The sequence below is a fragment of the Hibiscus syriacus genome, unplaced genomic scaffold (genome assembly GCF_006381635.1).
Source record: "Hibiscus syriacus cultivar Baekdansim isolate YM2019G1 unplaced genomic scaffold, ASM638163v2 tig00014064_pilon, whole genome shotgun sequence".
NCBI lineage: Eukaryota > Viridiplantae > Streptophyta > Magnoliopsida > Malvales > Malvaceae > Hibiscus > Hibiscus syriacus.
This window is the reverse complement of record NW_024062313.1, coordinates 448,799-466,932: the sequence shown is the minus strand read 5'-3', so window position 1 is coordinate 466,932 and position 18,134 is coordinate 448,799. Positions and strand designations below refer to the sequence as shown.

The 18,134-nt window shown below is 33.7% G+C and overlaps 1 protein-coding gene across 1 annotated transcript; it reads left to right on the top strand.

The window, feature by feature from the left end:
• The first annotated feature begins 15,115 nt into the window (after positions 1-15,115).
• Positions 15,116-16,432, top strand: LOC120206870 (lysine-rich arabinogalactan protein 18-like). Its single transcript, XM_039206446.1, has 2 exons — positions 15,116-15,764; positions 16,194-16,432. The coding sequence occupies exons 1-2, from the start codon at positions 15,189-15,191 to the stop codon at positions 16,275-16,277; spliced, it is 660 nt and encodes a 219-aa protein (XP_039062377.1). The 5' UTR covers positions 15,116-15,188; the 3' UTR covers positions 16,278-16,432.
• The last annotated feature ends 1,702 nt before the right edge of the window (positions 16,433-18,134 follow it).

Here is an 18,134-nt window from a genome sequence, read left to right as displayed (position 1 = left end):
AATCATCTGATTAAGAAATTACAGAAATACCCTTGAAAGGTAAAATAGTCTGAGTTGACCCTGAATGAGAAAATACTTTGAGGATTTGTACTTAACTCGATTAAGTACGGATTTGATTGTTAAGATCCTAACTTAGTGCAGGAAAATTCCTGATATTCCGTTTGTAAAATCTGAGAAGGCAATTGACCCGAAAATATCCGAGTTATGAGTAAATACTTGAAGAACAATTTGTCGGGGGTGTTCTGTTGTCAGAATTGTTCGAAAGGACTGAAATAAATGATAAGATTGAATTTAATAGTAAGATCGGACGGAAAGAAAGGATTGAAATACACTGCTGTAAAATAACCAAAATAACCCTGTAATGGAAATGACCCAATAATATCACTAAGCTCAAGAATGATTGGATATCCTCGAGCTCTGAAATGAATGGAATAAAACTGAACACTAAAATTACCAAAATACCCTTATGGCCTATACTAAGTAAATGTCTTGGATTAATTAAGGAATCCAAATAAACATATGTATTGGACTACCTTTAAAAGTTATGGAACACATCTTAAGTGAGCCGATCAACCTTAATGATATGTCAGTACCTGAACGGCATAGATATTACTTGAATGCATGTTCGTCTACTCAAGTTTAGCTCAATGATAATTTTGGAAGTATTCAGTTCAGCTCAACTCTAGCTCGTATTCAATAGTAAGAATTTGATATTTGTTAGACAAATCAACTACGAAGATCAAATTGAATTGAACGGAAGTACAGTATGTATCCGAAATTCATAAACGTTTGGATTACCCTAGAAAACCCTAAAATAACTAGAATGGACTTGACTACTAAATGAATCAAGTAACCTCAAGGACTAAGGATTAAGTGAGTGATTTGGATGAGTCTGGAAACGTTAATAAACATACATGATGTAATGTTCTTATGGATCATGAACTACCAATCAAGCACGTCAGCATTTCATGATATAGTGAAAGCGTGAACATGAAATAAAGACATTGAAAGATTTATTTAGCGATGATTCCGAAGATGATATATGGACTAGAAATTATGGTATTAAAGAGTAAATATCTTGGAAGAACGATGAATTGACCAATCGATGAGCATTAGTTCTAGGAACTATTCATCTAAGAGTTGTTCGATAATCAGATCAAACGACATATTTTGTATAAAGATTTCTGAACACTTTCCTGATGCACATGAATCATATCGGAATTCTAAAGTATCAACCTTAAATGTCGGATTAGATTGGTTAGCAATCGATTCCCTTCAATAAGACCTCATTTTTAGAATCTGATCAAATTACATCAGTTTCATGTTATTCATTCTGATAACTACTAAGTGTCTCTGAGAAATACTTGGATATCCTAGTGTGTTCCACATGTACCACATGACGATTTTATATGTTTTTAAATGAGTTTCACCGAAACTATTGATTTACTGGTTTATGAACCATGACAACATGTTATATGTTTTCCGATTACGGGTTTTACCGAAAAATATGAATTATTCCTGATTTATGACATCATGTAATCTACTGGTTTTATGAACTATGTTTACTTGAAATATGTTATCGGGTTTCCTATTTTCATTGGAAAATATGATCTTGATAAATCACGTACTGAATATTTTTATGAGACAATACCCGATGTTCTGAATACAATTTATTTTAATATCTGATTTACCAGATATTTTGATATGGTTTCTGGTTACAGTATTTTTGTACATGATTTCTAAATATAGATTAATTACCGTTACAGTTCCCCCAGGTCCCTTTGCTGTGTGCAAGGGTAGGCCTTACAGTTTCCCCAGGTCCGTTTGTTGTGTGCAAGGGTAACCCTTACAGTCCCCCAGGTCCCTTTGCTGTGTGCAAGGGTAAGCCTTACAGTTCCCCCAGGTCCCTTTGCTGTGTGCAAGGGTAAGCCTTACAGTTCCCCCAGGTCACTTTGCTATGTGCAAGGGTAAGCCTTACAGTTCCCCCAGGTTTCTTTGTTGTGTGCAAGGGTAAGCCTTACAGTTTCCCAGGTTCTTTTGATGTGTGCAAGGGTAAGCCTTACAGTTTCCCCAGGCTCTTTTGTTATGTGCAAGTATAAGACCTTATCGTTTTTGCATGCTCCTCTGCTTTGTGCACAGGGTAAATATGTTTTAAACTGCTACTGTTTTGAAAGATATGTATTTTTTCGTTAGTTTTACGGGAACACACTAGATAACCTATTCTGATCTCCTGAACTCAGTCATCCGAAATATTTCTCTGAACTGAAAGCTCATTGTGCGTTACCACCTGAAATATCAGTAGGATCTCTGCTCAGCATAAAAGTCTGTAAATGTTCGGAAACAATAAGGATATATAAATATTTATCTGTATCTACACGTTCATCAGCATCATCTGGTAGTTCTGTATTACTGAGATTTCCGAAGCTCACTCTATTACTCAACATTGCAGGTTAAAAGAATTGTACCAGTGCAACTATCGTCATCATTATGGGAGTTCTTCCGGCGTTGATTTCAGAGAATGGTACATGTGATTAAGGGGCATGTAATTGTATTTTGATTTATATACGAGTCCGGAAATCTGTTTTATTTTTAAATAGTGACAATTGATTTTATAAGTTACACGTTTCAATAAAAGTTTTAAATTTTCCGCTATTTTTACAGTGGGTAGCTCCGGTGGCCCAAATGTGACACCCCAGATCGGATCTGGTTACCCTTATCGGACTGTGGGGGTTACATGTGTAATGATCAATCCAACCGGCGTTCTCTCCCCCCCCCCCCCAAACAACACCCGAAGGGGAACAATATTATATTATGTGTGTGTCCCCCGGCCTACACGATGAGCTATTGCGGTCATAGGAGATCCCAACTTCGACATCCTCTAATAGGAAGTCGCATCTCTGGGGTATAATGTTTATCAAGACAATTATTAAAAGATCCAGACGTATGAAAAATTAAAAAGTTAGTTTTAAAAACTTAGATTCTTCTTAAGTCCTTGATGAGACCGATCCTCTAACAATTTCAGCCTGCATTAGTCATTTCACTATAAAAATTTCTTTAGTAAACATTACAAATGCAGTGGAAATCTTGCAATGAGAAGTCTTCCAAAAAAAATGAAAGTGTCTCACGATCCATTTATGGCTTCTCCAACAACCCAAGTCATATTTCATAGAATCTTTGATAAAGCCTACCTCTTCATATTTTGTGAACATTACCTTCCACATGGTCACAATTAGAGCAACAAAGAACCTTAAAACCACTCATGAAAACATTATCAAATGAACATTTATCATGATATCATTCATTGTCTAAACAATTAAAAATATTAATTTTACTTTTTTCTCTTAATGTCGTTTTTTTTCAAAGATGAAATAGTTATATACTATGATAAGGTTTTTAGATAAGATGAAACCCAGTCGTACTCCTATGTAAACACAGCCTATATTAGTCTGGCTGTTTTCTCATGCCTCTTTTTCACAAAAACTTACAGTTCTATTCTTTACTAGCATTATAATTTTTCTCATACGTGCTTTAAGTTAACCAATTTCACTGTTGCAGGAAGGCTATTACGGATTAATCAATTGGATTGAGCATTAAAAACTCGAATATTGAGTACTAGTTTTTTACGAGCTTCATGCTATCATGCTATTGGAGAATATGCTGATGCGGTAATTAATAATTTTGAATTAGGATACTTTGTTTGGGTAATTTACGACACTGCACACTTTGGCGTTACTTTACGGTGTTAAAATTTAACATTCACAGGTTAAGGATTATGATGCTGCCCTAGATGTTGAACTTGACTCGATGGAAAAGTTTATGTTTCAATGTTTGGCCCTCTATCAGGTTTGTGTTGATGCAGAATAATGATTTCTGCATGAAAGTGGCTTCATTTTCCTTTTCTTTCAATCCTTGTTTTCGGTGATGGAATTGTTAGCATGTTAGTCTCGTGCCTGTTTCTTTCATGTATTGATTTGTCATTAGTACTATCTTTCAGCTAATGGTTTCAAATCAAACTTGATCCTACATATCTGTTGAATCTGGAGGTTGTTTTGTTACTTGAAGACTAACAAAATGTGGTATTCCGATAGATTTTTTGGGTTTCCCTTGCCTTTCATTTTGTATATTTTTTGGATGGATTTTATTGTCCCAAATTCATTTTCTCTCTAGACATTTCGGATGTTTTAGCATGTACACCTGTGGTATGTCTATGACTAAAGATTTTGGTGTAATGCAGTAAGAGATCCAATCTGCCTCCCAATTTGAGGTGGTTTCATTAGGGTGTACACCTTTTACTCCCAAGTGCATTCCTCAGTTATATGCCATTAAATTTAAGGCATAAAATTCATGTTTTCGTTTTGTTTATGAACTTTCATTCCATATACATGCCACTTTTCCCGTTTGTTTCGTGTGAAATTATTTTTTATATTACCTTTGTGTGTTTGTTAATATTCAATTCCTCTCTTAAAGCATAGTTTATATTTTCTTTAGCAATCTTATTGATCATGTTGTTTGATAATATTTTGTTATCTAATAGGGTCTATGAATTTGAAATTCTTCATTTGCAGAAAGAGATTGCTTTATACATCGCTTCCAAAGTTAACAGTGAGTTTTCTCGGTTTGATATTGATGGAGATATAGATCCACTATTCAAGTGATAATTCATAGTGATAATGATATTAAACTTGAAGTTTCCTAGTGCATGCATTTGTTTTTTGTGTTTTCTTTTGCACTGAGATCTTTTTTGTCTTTTGGTCTTCTTGTTTCTTAGATTCAGTCTTATGTAGGAGAACTGGTGCAAAAGATTGCCCCCTGAGAATGTATGTGAAAAGGTTTTCAGGCTGCCTCCATTGTGTTATTCTTCGAAGAAGGGAAAGTTTAGAAAAGCTACGACTATTACGAAGAACAAGACTGCTCTTCTACTAGTTGCTGATTCAATTTGCAAGAAAATCCAATATGAGATAATTAAAGCTATTTTTGGGTTCTCTTTTCTTTATTTTATCCCACTCCCTCACCTTTCCTCTGTGTTCCATTGGCTCACTTCAAAGTCAGTAAACCAAATCCCATTCAAACTTTCTAAAGATTTTCCCTCTTTCTTGAATTTAACTGGTTAAAACTCGTCTAAAATGATTCTCTACGAAAAAGAACAAGAATGAATTCCTATATGTTCATCGGTCTGCCTTGATTCTAAACTGAAAAACCTCATAAGCATATTTTCATTAAACAACAATGTGGTTTATCTAATATCTTAAATGAAAGTAATATGTTAATTCCATTGAGATCCTGAACAAGTTGTGTAGCCTTTTGATGTTCATGATTTATTCTTCCCTTTATCTCACCTTTTTCTTTCTCCCTTGCAAAAGGAAAACACAACTAAAGAGCTTGTCATCGTGTTTTGCGATAATCATTACCTTTTTTTCCTGAATCTTGGTTTATTAATCTTTTTTTAATCAGGTGTTATGCTCCAACACCGAATGGCAGGACTAGCGGCCATTGAAATCTCACAGAAGTTGTCAAAAACGTGGCGTTCTTTGCAAGTGGGTTGGAAGCATTCTAATAGAAGCTCGAAAATTGGTAAGAGGCACCGAAGTAAGTAAAGAATCAGTTTAGTTAGCCAGAACAGAGGTGGTGCTGGTTGTAGTACCAGCAGTTTTTCACAGACATCAGCTTCATATGGCCGTACTGAAGATAGATCATATAGACGTCCTATGATGTCACGGCAAGATGTTTATTCATTGGTTGTCAGATGGAGACAAATTTCTAAGCCTTTTCATCCAGTAGTGTGGGTTAAAAAATTGAGGTCTGCTATATTTTAAACTTATAACCTACCATTACCAAGATGCCTTAAACATTCAGTGTTTACATTTCTGCATTTCTTTATGTTCTACCTATTACAGATTTTGACCTTGAATATTTTGGGGTAAAATCCTTTCTACTTTTTATTGGTGCACTTCCAGTCATGGTTTTAATGATTGTTTCATTATTTTGTGTTTTGTGTTTTTTTTTTCTCTCAATTGTGCCTACAATGAGTCTCATTAGGTCATATACAGTTACAATAACTGAAATTTTCATTTATTGCAGAATAGGTTGGATTCAATTTGGAGAAAATGTCAGATCTACTCATAGGATCATAGATATCAAATTCTCTTGCCTGTCTTAATATAGACTTTTTATTTTCCGTGACTTCTGTTTCCCGATTGACTGTGAAATCCAGAGCTAGAATCAACCGAAATTCTAATCGGCGTCTGACACCTTTTTGATCAACAGCCCTTGCCTGTCTTAATATAGACTTTTTATTTTCCGTGACTTCTGTTTCCCGATTGACTGTGACATTTGAATTTTCTTACGGATTTGCAGGCCGTTTGCAATGCTTATTGTGGAGAAACTTATGTGTCCACTGATTTGAAAGCCCTCGAAAGTGTGACAGAAGCTATTTTGAGAATGACATATTACTGGTATGCATGGTATCGGACTGCAAATGATTGGTCTACTTTTGGAGGAATTCAATATTTTGAATGAAAATAACCGCTTGATTGTTGTTCAGGTACAATTTCAGGCCACTCGCATGGGGCACCGGAGCGGTTGGGTTTGTTGTTTTACTCGGATTGCTTATTGCTGCTAATAGGGAGTTTGCAGGCAACATTCCAAAAGGTGTGCAGGTTGATCGGGAAGCCATTTTCAACTTTGACCTCAACTCCTTTGTTGATTCTATTAAGAGTTGGTTGTATCCATCCATGAAGAATAACACGTCATGGAAAGATTTTCGTAACGTAACCTCAACTTTTGCTACAACGGGATGATTGAACTCTTCTTAACCAAAACCAGGTTGGTGGCATCTTCGTTGCCAGAACTATTGCCTCTTGCGGTCGATGCAAGAGTTGTTTGTTTCTACACTTTCTTGAGCTGTTTTAAACACAAAAATTAGGAGTTGTGCGTTTAATGTGTTGTACAGCATTATATGATGATGCAATTATGCAGTTAGTTCTCTTGATCAAACAAAATTGGCTTTTCCTACATGTTATGATGATGATTTGCGGAGCTTATACGTCTGAAATTCTCAATAATTAGGTCGACTTGTGTTCATTCAAGTCTTTTTAGGAAGATGTTATTTTAAAGGCTGCTGGGTCATTCATCATTGTTTCTTGGTGGTGCTCAGATAGCGGTTATGGTGTTTTGTCAACACCAAATTTGTTTTAGGTTTTGGTTAATGTTCTCTACCTTTGTGTAGGTGGGGTTGGGTTCTAAAAACTTGTTGATAAAATTATCAGGAATTAGCTTAGTGGGTTAGGTACGATTTCTTATTATCGAATCTGGATTTGTTAGCACCAAAGATTTTCCTTAGATTCTTTTTAAAGTTATTATATTATATTTTTGTATTTGTTAGGACTTGGGAGATCTTAATCTGTCATGTCCAATCCCTCTATTTCTTTAATGGGCATGAACTAGAAATAACAACATAAAGTTGGGCTAAGCCAATTTATCATCTTTTATTTTCTATACCAACATTTGGTTAATCGTTGGATGAGTAGATTCATCGGTAAATACTTGAATTGCATTATCCACCGGTCACTTTAATGTGTCCCCACCGTTATTGCTTTAGGAAAATTTGTTGGTAAAAAAAGCCTATGGCATTTTATTTGTTAGCCTAACAAGGGACAAGATTCAAAGTTACAATTGTTGTAGCTTCTTCTCTACCACTGTAGAGGCGTTGTCTAGAAACAACATAAAAAGTGAAGACTACGATTCCTCAACAAATGCTTGCTACTTTTTGTATATATAGCTTCACTAATTGAATATTAATTCCTTACTCTGTGTTCCACACCACTTGATTCTCTCTCATTCCGGGTTGGATACGGATGATGTCTGTTCTCCTTCTGCCTGCTTTTTCCATCTTCGTCTTCCTTCTCTTCTCAGCTTTAGGGTCTTCTACAATGGTTGGCATATCTAAGATACAAGCCAAATTTGAAAGAACAAGTCATTCTTAGATAAAGCAAAAAAATTTATAATAAGGAATTTAAATAAAGTTCTTTATTGGAATAACAAATGTTATATAATGATAAGTAATTTAAATCCTTGTTTGTAATAGATAGGCTTACGAGGGAAACCCTTGTCCTTAGCATCCACCAATCTCATCATTTCCTGAAGATGGTGTTTTCCTTTGGACTCCGATTCCTGCACTCCTTTTTCATGCAAAGTTTTGACTTGGCATTTGCAAATAGCCACGTGGCGTCCATATGCTTGTTGATCATCATCCTTGCTGCGTAGTACGGGATCCTCACACGTTTTGTGTGCTCAGATTTCATTCGACTGTTGATGAACATTAAGCAGTCCAACAAGCTCTCTTTACTCGATCCTATCATGTCATACGCTTGTGACCTTTTCCATAAACTTTTACTGTGAGGACTCGCCGTACCTCATAAGCAGGGAGCTCTAGTCGTGTCACTAATGGCGGCTGCTGGGTTTTCAGTAGCAGATGACACTGTGCTCGGTTGCTGTAAAGAACAATCCTCTCTCTGCTCATGTTTAAAGGACACAATTCCAAGGCCTTTGAATATATGTTGCAAGCTTTGTCTATTTTCCCAGACCAAAACTTCTGGTTGCCTTGTTTTTTCATATCCCCCAATCAACACGTGTCTCTCTTCCACCTCTTGTTCAGACATAAGTTTGTCTCTTTTAATCTTCTCAACTTTCAATTCCCATAGCCCTTCCAATGTTTTCTCAGCTTCCTTGCTCTTCAGCTTCAAGATCCCATATTTGATTTTGCAGTAATCTTGCAGCAACGCTTGAGTTATTGCTTCTCCAAGGCTTGCAAGTTCAGCTAAATCAACAAGAGACGATGCTGCAGTCTCAATAACTTGATATCTTGTCTTTGGGTCTTTGAGGAGCAACAAAAGACAATCGATGGCCAAGTTTTTCCAATCATCTAATGATCTAGAAATATTGTCTCAGCTTTGCTACGTTTTCCCTTCCTGTTTTGTATGAACAAAGGGTTGTGAGTAATCCAATGCCTGCAGGAGATGTGAGATCGAGTAATCCACCCCACATTCCACACAGATTGTTTAGAAACTCTTTGTTGCAGATGAGGCTGAGTGATCTTTCTTTGCATGCAAAGCAATTTAAGAGATAAAGTGACCAACACTGAAGCTGGCTGGCCCATTCCACAGCTTTTTTTTAACTGCAACTGCAACCCTCCTTGTCCTCTTGTGAGCAAATCACAATGGTATTTGGGTCTCTTTCTGGCTTTTATTCCAATGAACTCGTAAACAACTTCGAGGCAGTTGCTAGCTATCTCCATGGAACAGCTGATGACCTCCACTTCATGTACACCAACAGCTTCAAAGGTGTTTTCATGGCTTGCTAAATGACCCAATGCTCGAACTGCAACTCTTTGCTCAACCCAACTCATCTTGCCTCTCAAAAGCTCCATTAATGGCGGAATCACACCTGAGTGGACTGCTTTTTCTGCAAATTTGGGGTTGTCCATCGTATATGAACCGATGATATGAGCGGCGTAGTAGGGGATATAGATGTTCTGACCTCTGAGAAGCCAGGTTTGATCAGTGATGCCTCTGTGGAAAAGCTTGGCCATGCATTCAAATATACCAAGGGAAGGAAACTCTGGATCATCGGGTTGAGTCATGGAAATGTTCCACAGGCCACTTAGGACCAACACATGTTCTTCATCATCTCTGTGGGGCATCTCTTTGAATCAATGCTCGAGTATTGCTCTTCTTTGAGACGGGTCCGGCTCGCTCATGATGCAGAAGAAACAATTCGGCTTGCTGCATTGTGCCTCCGAGTGCATCTTCTTTAGCTGTGGTGAATCCAAATGAGTTTCAGGGTCCAACAGATTAACCTATAAAGACTAAAGAGAGATTAACTAGTATTTTATCTATGCAACAGTACTAATTTGTCTCGATCTTTAAGCTTAAGACACCAAGTTTCATTGATTAAGGGGTAAATTATATGTTTAATACTTAAATTATTACTTTTATTCCGTTTTGTTGTCTAAATTTTATTGTTTTTCAAAATTAGACTTAACGTTATGTTTCATTTTGATATCTCGTCCCTCAAAAAATTAATGGATAAGTGATATTTTTATGGGAAAATTTAATTATTCCCTACTCAACTATCTTCTCACTTCTATTTTGGTAACTAGAGTTTAAAAATTTTCAATTTAACAACTCAACTTTCAAATTATTTTTGTTTTAATAATAATTTTTGTAATATGACATTCTTATTCTTATTATATATATATATATAGTTAAAATAAAAAAATTGAAAGTTAGAGTGATTAGATTAGGAGTAAATTTAAAGTTAAATAATTAAATTAAAAAAAATTAAACTTCAGTGATCAAAATTTGAGTGAGAAGATAGTTGAGTGATAAATGATTTAATTTACCTATAAAAGGTGTAATGTATAACAGTTTCACTGAATTTGTATCGGTAATGTATCAAAACGAAACAAAAAATAAACGTTAGGTATGATTTTAAGAAAAAGAAAGTTGAGGTACCAAAATTGGAGAAAAATAATAATTTATAATTTAGGCAGTAACCGTGTAGTTTACCCTTGATGAAGACAATATATTCATGAAATGATATATATATGGTAGAAGAGGGAAATTAAAGAGTCAGAAATGGATGAGTTGTGGTAGGAACGAGATTTTCAGCTAAAATGATTCTATCAACAAAATAGACAATGGACCATACACTCAATCTTTGAATGAAGCATTCAAATTTCCAACTCTTTAAATTTCTTTATTAAAAAGGTTCAGTTCCACAGCCTCGGCGTCTCATTCCCTTTACAACAAAGTAATGAAATCTTTTTAGTTTATTTTTCAACTCAAAACAACTGACAAAATTCTGCAACTACAACTGGCTGTGGTCTCAAGAAATGCGCTTCCATATGCTTTTAATATTTTATTAAATAATTATTTTTTCTTTAGAATATTTTCATCCCAATATTTCATATTGAAGGGGAAAAAACATTTTTGTGGATGAAATATTTAATCAATAAATAGTTAATATTCTAAAATAGGGGTCTCTTGTCATAAAATGAAACATTGGGGAGAAACGCTCTATAAAAATAAGACTAAAGTGATAATTTAATCAAATTTTATGAGTATTTTTATCTTAAAATAAAATATAAAAAATGAAATAATTATTTAATCAAATGTTAAAGATAACGTTATACTAATCTGAAAACCCATGATGGTTAATTACATTATTTATGATTAATGTTGATGCAATTGAAACTATGTATTGGAATGCATGATATGATTAGCTCGATGGAGTTCATAGATTAATGAATGTGCCTAAAAGAATAAATGTGAAGCTTTGTTAAGAATGATTAATAATTATAATTAAGACATGGGGAGTTGAGTTCATATCTTGACATGTGTCGGTGTTGAGTAAAAAGATGCAGGCTTAGCATTGGTTTCTAGGCAGGCTGAGCGGAATTTCATATATAAAGCTTTGCTAAAAGGAATTTTTTTGTTCACTTGGGACATCGAAAGTTGCGTAACGCATAAAACCTTTGATAATTTTCAATGACTAAAAGTAGCATTGGGTTTTCAATTTTTTCAATAAAATAAAATAAAATCCATTTGATATTTTGCGATCACTTGATTGATGAAACTTTGACGCCATGTTTACATTGAAGTTTGTTGATGGGAAAATTGTAGTTTTAGTAGTGTTTTACGGGGTTTTTTTAATTTAGATAGAAAATTTTAGATCGTAATTCTTTAGAAAGATAGTATATCTTAAACAAAATGTTAAATTTGAGAACAAAATAGAAAAATAATGATGATAAAATATTATTATAAAAAACTATGATAAAAAAAGAGAGTTTATATTATGTCTTAAGATTATTAGAAGTATAATAATCTATGACCATAATCACACATGAGAAGATAAAACTAACAAGATTAAACTTATTAATTGATAATGAAAATCAGTATAGAAAGAAATATTCTATAGATCAAATGATTGGAATCAATTGAGGCATATCGCTACACAGTTTTCTTAAGACAGATTTTTAGCCACTCCTTTGATGCTTGAGATTGTTGGTTGTCTGTATCTCAGGATACAAATAACTAGATGATCAACTATTGTAGTACAATTATAGAGATCACGGACTATCATTTTTATCTACCACCGAAAAGTTAATATAAGAGAAAATATTTTTTTTTCAAGTTCTTGAATTCTAAACTGTGAAAACTTGTTAACTTGTTGAAACTTATGAAACTTGTATTTAACCTATAAGGTTAGCACAATATTTATAGGGGATTCTCAAAGGAAAACAGTCCTTCCAAAAAGTGCAATAGCATATTTCAATCGAATATAATTTCGTAATTGCATATTTGTATTTTAATTGAATATAAATTTATAAATAATATATTTGTATTTAATTAAATATGAATTTATCAATAATATATTCATATTTTAATCGAATATGAATTCGAAAATAACATATTTGAATTTTAAAGAATCCACACAATATCCTTTTAATTTAAAATATTCAAATAAATATGTCAAATTTAAGAAAAAATAAATTACTAAATTCATCAATGAATTCATACATTTTCCCAACAACATATTGAAAAAGACGAAGAACAATAGGCTTAGAATCCGAGATAGTATGCCTATTATTTAGTTTTAGGAGTTTGAAACTACGATTGATGACCGATGATGGATAGGTAGGTGGTGATGGGTGGATAGGTTATTGGTGAAGGCTGTAACGGCGGTGGACAGTCAACGAATAGGAGAGATACTTTGGGATTAATTTTATGACTTTTTTTAGATTTTAAAAGTATTTTGGATTTTTTACATAATTTTAGTTTTTTTAAATGATTTTTACAAATATATAAAACAATCACGTGTCACGTTCGGAATAGTTAATGAAATTTTTTTAATGTTTATTATGGTCGATGCACCTAAACTTACCTAAAAAAATGCAGGTATCAAAATGAGAAAAAATATATAATTTACACATTTTTTGTATTAAACTTAGTTTATAATCATCTTATACTATTAAAAAATATTATAATTTATTTTTCTTAGATCATATTCAGGGTTCTATCACTAGCAAAGAGCAAATAAACCTCATTAAAATCAATTATAGTGAACCAAAATGTAGAGTAAATCGGCCCACGACAATCAAAACTTCTTTTAATAATTTAGCAGATCTACATAAATAATTCCCCAAATAAAATTCCCATCATATGATGCAAGAAAAACAATACTACAAAACTTTCAAAGTCCTCACAAAGAACACGAGATTTCAACGGTAAACAATTTCTTAGAGAAAAATACTTTTTACCAAAATCAAACAACCGGGAAGAAGGATATGTGATAATGAAACATGTTCCCCAATAGAGTTTGTTCTTCTTGAAGCCCAGCTTTAATTGCGTCAGAGGAGGTTGAGGAAGATGAAAATCTGGTGGAATAAAAATAATAGGGTAGATGAGATGAAACTAATATAATATTTTAAAATTATTTTTTTTAGAATTAAACAGAAGCCACTACTTTTATTAAAAAAAATATTCAGAATTACAATGAAAGTTTACTATCATAACTATAAATTAAATTATGATATTTTCTTATAATCATTGAGGTAAAAAACTATCAACTTTAGATCATATAAGAACCATATAAGAAAAATGTTAAAAGTTCAACTAAAATACTTAAACAAAGATAGATACAAATAAATCTAACTGCATCGACAAACGAACCATAAAAGATGATTAAACTATTAAATGATCACTGACAAATCACAAACCAGAGTTAACCGATATGAGAAGACCATCCATGAACAGTCGAATACAACCGCGTATCTGAATCCAATTCAAGAGTCTAAAGTCGAAGAGATCAAAGGGTTAAAGTATTAAATTAAATTAAAATTAGGAGCAGTTTGATAGAAAGTATAAGCGTTAAAGATCAAATATATAATTATATCAATTTTTTAACTATCAAATCAACACTTCTGTTAAATGTTAATTATAGTCGGCTTGATTAATATCATTTAAATAATTAAGTAACCTGATTGATAAAATTGAAAAGATATAATAATTAAACGATTATAAGTATAATTTACCCACAAATTAATAACTTAAAATTATAGCTAAATATTTTGAAATTTAAAGATTAATATAAAATCAGAATCTTAATTTAGTGACAAATGATACAATTACGTGGAACCAAAATTTACAACGAAAGGAAAACTAGGTGGGTTTGTCTACATGGAATATCACGTTAAACAAAATACAAAACAACTTTTGCACGGGACCCACAAATGTTTTGAGGGACATTCTAATAATTTCATCCATCTAAAAAGTTACAACCATTGGTACAATCATTTCCGCTGGGCCCGTACGTGGCATTTCTGTATTGGTTTGTCGCTTTCCGCAACTTGACCCCATCATACTACCCTTCCAGCTGTCTTACCTGTCAATTTCCAGCACACACTAAATTAAAAAGAAAAAAGAAAAATTGTAAACTAACTATTTAGTCATCCAACTATTTTTACTGTTCTGTTTGGTCACTAAATTATTTTTTCATTTTAAAAGCATTACTAGCTTACATTTTTATTTTGTTTTGATCACCAACTGTTAAAAGATAATATTAATGCTAATATGATGATTTCTATATATTTTACAATGATGACATGATATTATCATATAGTGGCACATAATTATTACCTTAGTTTTTTTAATGGTGAGGGACTAAAATAGAATAAAAACATAAATTTAGTGATAATTTTGAAAAAATAATATATAACTAAAATGAAACTGTGAGAATAATTCGGTGACAAATAGTGAGTTTACCCAAAGAAAAAAATGAATTCCCTGAACGCGCAAATTAATTAGGGTTCAATTGGATAGTAATTAGTTATCTGGCAGCAAATCACATGCACTAATTTAGGAAGCCCTTACCAAGTTGGCCACATCCAGACTGTGCTCACTGTTTCTTTGTTCTAAAGCCACCCAAGAGATTTCATCCAACCGCTATTCCTTAACCATGGCCTTTTACATGTACGGTCCAGATCTGTTTAAACCTGTCCGTTACTTTACTCATCATGATTCTTTTTCGTTTATTTATATTCACTCTCCCACTAGTTTCTGTGTTACCACATCAACCCAACCCCCGTCTCAAGCGAATAAGCATCACTTTTCTTATTGAGGGGGAATAATATGGATCGTAGAAGCGCGTTTGCGGTTGCTTTGATTTGCATTGTGGTGGCTTGTGTAGGTGGTCAATCTCCGACCGCCGCTCCCACTAAAGCACCAGCAGCAGCGACTACTCCTGCTGCTGCTGCACCCGCTACGGCTCCTGTCAGTAAATCTAAGTCACCAGCTCCGACCGCTGCTCCAACTGCTTCTCCACCAACTTCTTCGCCACCTACTTCGTCAGCACCGGCTACTGCTCCCTCGAAGTCTGCGGCGGTTCCAGCTTCTTCCCCTCCGGCCGTTGCTCCGGTGAGTTCTCCACCGGCTTCAGTTCCTGTGAGTTCTTCTCCAGCCAAATCGCCTCCTGCTGCCGCACCGACAACTCCTCCAGAGAGTTCAGCCTCTCCTCCGGCTCCTGTTGCGGCTCCAACTGCTGCCGATGTTCCTGCACCAGCTCCAAGCAAGAGCAAGAAGAAGTCAAAGAAACACAGTGCTCCCGCTCCTTCACCTGATTTGCTCGGACCTCCGGCTCCACCAACCGGTGCTCCAGGACCTAGCCTCGATGCGTCCTCTCCCGCCCCTTCTGCCGCCGCCGATGAGGTACATTCTGATCTCCTTTCTCTTATTCAATCATTTTTTCACTTAAAATATACAATAAAAACAATTTTCTTTCAGATCTGAAAATGTAAAGTAGTTACACAGCGGAAGTAAGCAAACTTGACTTTACATGTAGATTTCTGAAAATGCAATTTAGAATGATTGTAGATTTAAAGTTGAGAATAGGATTCGTTGAAGTGCGTTTGACTGACGCGCCGTTGAGGAATGGGTAGCTGCCTACAGTAATACTCAAAAGAATTATATAGTTTTTTTTGACAAAAAATGGTTTATACAGTTATAATTGATAATATATAATAATTTATTTTCTTTTAAATTAGTGCATTATATAAATATTTCCATTTATTTGTTTGTTACTATCTGGTAATTAGTCTCATTGAACTGAATATCGTTGAATTTTTTAAAAAAATGCAGAGTGGAGCGGAGAGAATGAAGAGCTTGCAGAAGATAATTGGAGGATTGGCATTAGGATGGGCAGCCATTGGGTTGATCTTCTAGAGAAGAGAGATTTGGATTAAGTTTATTTATTATAATTTTTAATTTCACTGTTTAATACATTTGAGATTATGGTATATTTATTTTACTCCATTTTGTTTCCTTATAAATACTTGCCTTAGTGGGGTGGTTTTTACTTTATATATTAGCTTGAGATCACATTGCCTTGTAATTATTGGGGGATACTAAGTTTGAGGTGGGGCACAATTTTTTGCTACTTTTTTTCCTACTGGTTTTTCCAGATATGCTTTCCTTGGTTTCTCTTCCCATTCATCAACTTTTGGGGTTTGCCTTTGGTTTAATATTATTATTATTATTATTATTATTATTATTATTATTTCTATATATATTTTAAAAAAGGTATTACTATAGCCAAATTATTAAAATAATATTTTTATTAAAGTAATACTCAAAAAAATTATTTTTCAAAATGACACTTATTTCAGCACATAAGACGAAGGCGTTATTACGTGGTAGTGTGTTATCAAAGTACTCCCACATGGAAATGTTTTTGACTTGCATGGCTAAGGCGAAGTAAGACACTTCCATGTTATTATGTCTTTCAAGTTTCAACCCACGTGTAAAATTTTTAAAAATAAAAAAGTATAGAAACTGAAGTAGTAATTTCGTATTGTGACTTGAAATGTATTTTGGTCACTATAGTTTTAAAAATAAAATTTCAAGTCATGGAACCACGTTATTATTTTAGTTTATATTTTTAAATTTTAGAAAGATACATTTAATAAAATGTGATTTTCATCACTTAGCGTCTTCCTTCACTTTGGCTACGTAAATCAAAGACGCTTTTACATATAGGCGCGCTGTCTCCATTTTGGTTACGTAAGTTAAAGATGCTCTTACATAGGAACGCTTTTGATAGGGTGTTGTCATATGGTAATGTCTTTATCCCATGTAATCAAAACGAATACTAATATGAGAATAATTTTTTTTAATGTTATTTTAATTAAAAATATTATTTTAATGATTTAGCATATTATTAAAATTTTCCAAATTTGAGTGACAGTAAATTGTGGAGTTCAATCCAAGTCTTAACCAATGGGAAGTTTGGTGGACAATGCAGGCATATTTATGAGGCGTTCCGTGCGTGGGGGTAAGTAGCCAACGAGTATTTTATGCTTGATCGGTGTCACTTCAAACAAGTCCCTCAAAATTACATCCACGACTCATTGGTTAGGAAAAAAAAGAAAGGGTAAACTACATTTAACAATCACTAAAACACTGATATGAGCGATGGCATAGAGAAGTTATTTCTAAACCATCACAGAAACTACATTTTAGATATTGTATTTTATAGGTCTTAAGTTAGCATTAGTATTAGAAAAATAACAAGCACACTTGAGTAATTCAAGTATACGTTGATATAAAACTATTTCTGTTGTCATGAGGATTTTTTTGAGATGTAGTTTGCAAATGGAAAAAAAGAACGACATAAAACTGTTTTTCCACAAATCATGTCAACCCCATACCCATTGTTCTCACATCGTCAAGGGATCTCTAGGGATTTGTATCACAAAAAACTGTTCTAAACCTTTTTAAAAATGTTTTTTTTAGATTAATAAGGTAAATATAAAATAATATTTAAAAAAAATAAACCTTGAAAAGAAAGTGAAACGGTTAAAAGATATAATTTTGATGTAAGTGGCACATTTTCTTAATTGAAAACTGAATATATACTTTTTTTTTTATAGAGAAAATAACCTCAGTGACCAAAAATTCTAGATAATATACGGTTTTGATCAACTTTTTTTGGATTTGCGAAAATGACCAACAAAATCGCAATGCGATCTCTAATTCGCATTGCGATCTCCACTATCGTAAATTCGCGTTGCATTTCGCATT

Excerpts from the sequence above, each read along its gene's own strand:
- LOC120206870 (XM_039206446.1), top strand. The coding sequence starts at position 15,189 with ATGGATCGTAGAAGCGCGTTTGCGGTTGCTTTGATTTGCATTGTGGTG. Across the intron at positions 15,765-16,193 it reads CTTCTGCCGCCGCCGATGAG|AGTGGAGCGGAGAGAATGAA; the intron begins GTACATTCTGAT and ends AAAAAAATGCAG.